This window comes from Hypomesus nipponensis, chromosome 20 (assembly GCF_054491055.1).
Source record: "Hypomesus nipponensis isolate SF chromosome 20, ASM5449105v1, whole genome shotgun sequence".
NCBI classification, from domain to species: Eukaryota; Metazoa; Chordata; class Actinopteri; order Osmeriformes; family Osmeridae; genus Hypomesus; species Hypomesus nipponensis.
This window is the reverse complement of record NC_140380.1, coordinates 6,830,001-6,832,500: the sequence shown is the minus strand read 5'-3', so window position 1 is coordinate 6,832,500 and position 2,500 is coordinate 6,830,001. Positions and strand designations below refer to the sequence as shown.

Genomic DNA, 2,500 nt, shown 5'->3' with positions numbered 1-2,500 from the left:
GAATATTTGAATTCTGCATTGCTGAGTGTGTGTGTGTGTGTGTGTGTGTGTGTGTGTGTGTGTGGGAGCTCCTGATGCTGCAGTGTGCGTGTGGCAGCTTGTTCCCTGCCTTATTTGCATATCTACGTCTCATCACGTTGCCAAGACAACCTCATCTGTTCATCTGGGAGGGCAGGGTATAAAACGACGGCACAAACACAGTGTGGGAGAGACACACCCCAAACACACGCACACACACACACACACACACACACATGCCCACGCACGCACAGACACAAAAACACGCATTATAAACACATCAAATGGAACCTGATAAATCACCCATTGATTTATTTAGCGTCTGTGCATGTTTTTGCAGCAGGAGCCTTCATTCCCTGTCTCTCCACGGCTATTAGGGATGCTCTCCCCCCACCACACCCCTCAAACCCCTCAGTGGTACTTACCGGCTGTCCAGACCCTGGGCTGGAGCAGTAGATGGTGTACTTGCGGATGACACCATTGGGTTTGTAGGGGGGTAGCCAGGACACGACCACGCTGCTGGGAGACGAGGGCACAGCCTTGATGCCTGCTGGAGGACCAGGAACTAGAGGGCACACAAGACACCCACACATCAGCAGGGTTGTGTGTGTGTGTGTGTGTGTGTTCATGGTTTGTGTTGGTGGTGGGGGCGTGTGTGTGGGTTTGTGTTGTGTGTGTGTATGGAGGGGGGGGGTGAGAGTGTGTGAGAGTGTGTGACGGTACTGGAGGAGTGTGTGTTTGCGGTGCGTGTGTGTGTGTGTGTTTGGAGGGGGGGATGCTCATGTGTGTGTATGGGGTGTGTCGGTGGCGAGGGAGTGGTGTGTGTGTGTGTGTGTGTGTGGGTGTTAATGTGTGTGTGGTGTGTGTTAGTGTGTGTGAACAAGTGCAGGGTGTTAAAGTGAGCAGGCTTGTTTGCAGATTGACGGTCTTATCCGCTGGGTTAAGCCTCATCTCCGGAGTGGGAGGGAGAGGGGAGATTGGAGGAGCTCCATCCAGGGAGAGGCCAGTCGTGGAGCTGCGTGACCAGGCCCAGGCCAGTCGCGGAGCTGCGCGTCCAGGCCCAGCCCAGTCGCGGAGCTGCGCGACCAGGCCCGGGCCAGCGGTGACATATGTTCACTCAGACGCTGGTCAGCATTTCTGACTCCCTGTGGGCATCCTGCCGCCTCCAGCCCTCTAACCCACACACAGATTACACTGGAAGATCATCCCCTCATCCACCGCTGCCCACTTCCCCGGAACCCTGGACACGACCACAGTCTTGATACCGCTTATGAACCCTCATTAAACCCCAACACTCCCAACAACGTTCCAAAGGACCGAGCCTGGGCGATCGGGCCGGAGCAACGAGGAGGGTTTTTGTGTGGTGCAGGATGGATCGGGGTTAAGGTTGTGACGTGTGACTAGCAGGATCTCCTCGCCCTGTGTTGGATCTACAGCCCTGCTCCTACACAGGCCCCCCCAGGCCCCCCCAGGGCCCCCCAGGGCCCCCAGGCGCGTGCCCCGGCCCTGGAGAGGGGATGTCTACATCCCGGATGATTGGGACGCCGTGACAATGAGCCGGAGCCTCCTTTTCTCTTGTTCACGTCCTCCGTCTCACCCCCTGGGGGGGGCAGTCAGCTCCGTCTCACCCCCTGGGGGGGGCAGTCAGCGCCCCCCTCACCTCCCTTCCACACACACTCCCTCCCCTCCCTCCCCATAGTAATCCTGGGACTCCTGGGGGGCGGGCGTCCGGGGCCCCGGTTCCCCGGGGGACCAACAGTGGGGAGGGGGGTGAAGAGGGGAGGGAGAGGAAGGAGGGAGGGGGAGCCCCGAGGGAAGAACAAGGAGGAGGAGGAGGGTGTTGGAGGAGGGGGGAGGGCTTGGAAGGGAGACATCCATCATTATCATAACTGGGCCTCCGAGTCCGTGTCCGAACGTGGGTGGGAGGGTTTTGGAGAGGGGGGTGGGGGGGGGAGCGGGTGGCTTTAAGCCCCATCTGGTGAACCCCAAAAATCTGCAGTGGAGCCCCAGACAGTCTGAGCCAGAGTGAGCCGGCCCTCGTGGCCAATCGGGGGGCCGGGGGAACTGTACGAAAAACACTCTCTGGTTAGCGAGTCCGTCCGTTGCTGACGTGCACGGGGGCTGTGAGAGCGCTGCGGCTCGATCATGTCGTCTCTTTACCCTGCCTGTCCTCATCAATGCACACGGTACATCTTTCTATTATGTGTGTCTCTCTCTCTCTCTCTCTCTCTCTCTCTGTCTGTCTGTCTGTCTGTCTGTCTGTCTGTCTGTCTGTCTGTCTGTCTGTCTGTCTGTCTGTCTGTCTGTCTCTCTCTCTCTCTCTCTCTCTCTCTCTCTCTCTCTCTCTCTCTCTCTCTCTCTCTCTCTCCCTCTGTCTCTCTCTCTCCCTCTGTCTCTCTCTCTCTCTCTCTCTCTCTCTCTCTCTCTCCCTCTGTCTCTCTCTCTCCCTCTGTCTCTCTCTCTCTCTCTCTCTCCCTTTGTC

The 2,500-nt window shown here is 58.2% G+C and overlaps 1 protein-coding gene across 1 annotated transcript in view; it reads right to left on the bottom strand.

Moving 5' to 3' along the window:
* The window catches only part of LOC146246130 (cell adhesion molecule DSCAML1-like), a 50,782-nt gene that overhangs the window by 8,012 nt on the left and 40,270 nt on the right, over nucleotides 1-2,500 (bottom strand). Inside the window, 1 exon segment of the mRNA XM_084683792.1 lies at nucleotides 444-583. Coding sequence (XP_084539918.1) covers nucleotides 444-583 — 140 coding nt within the window.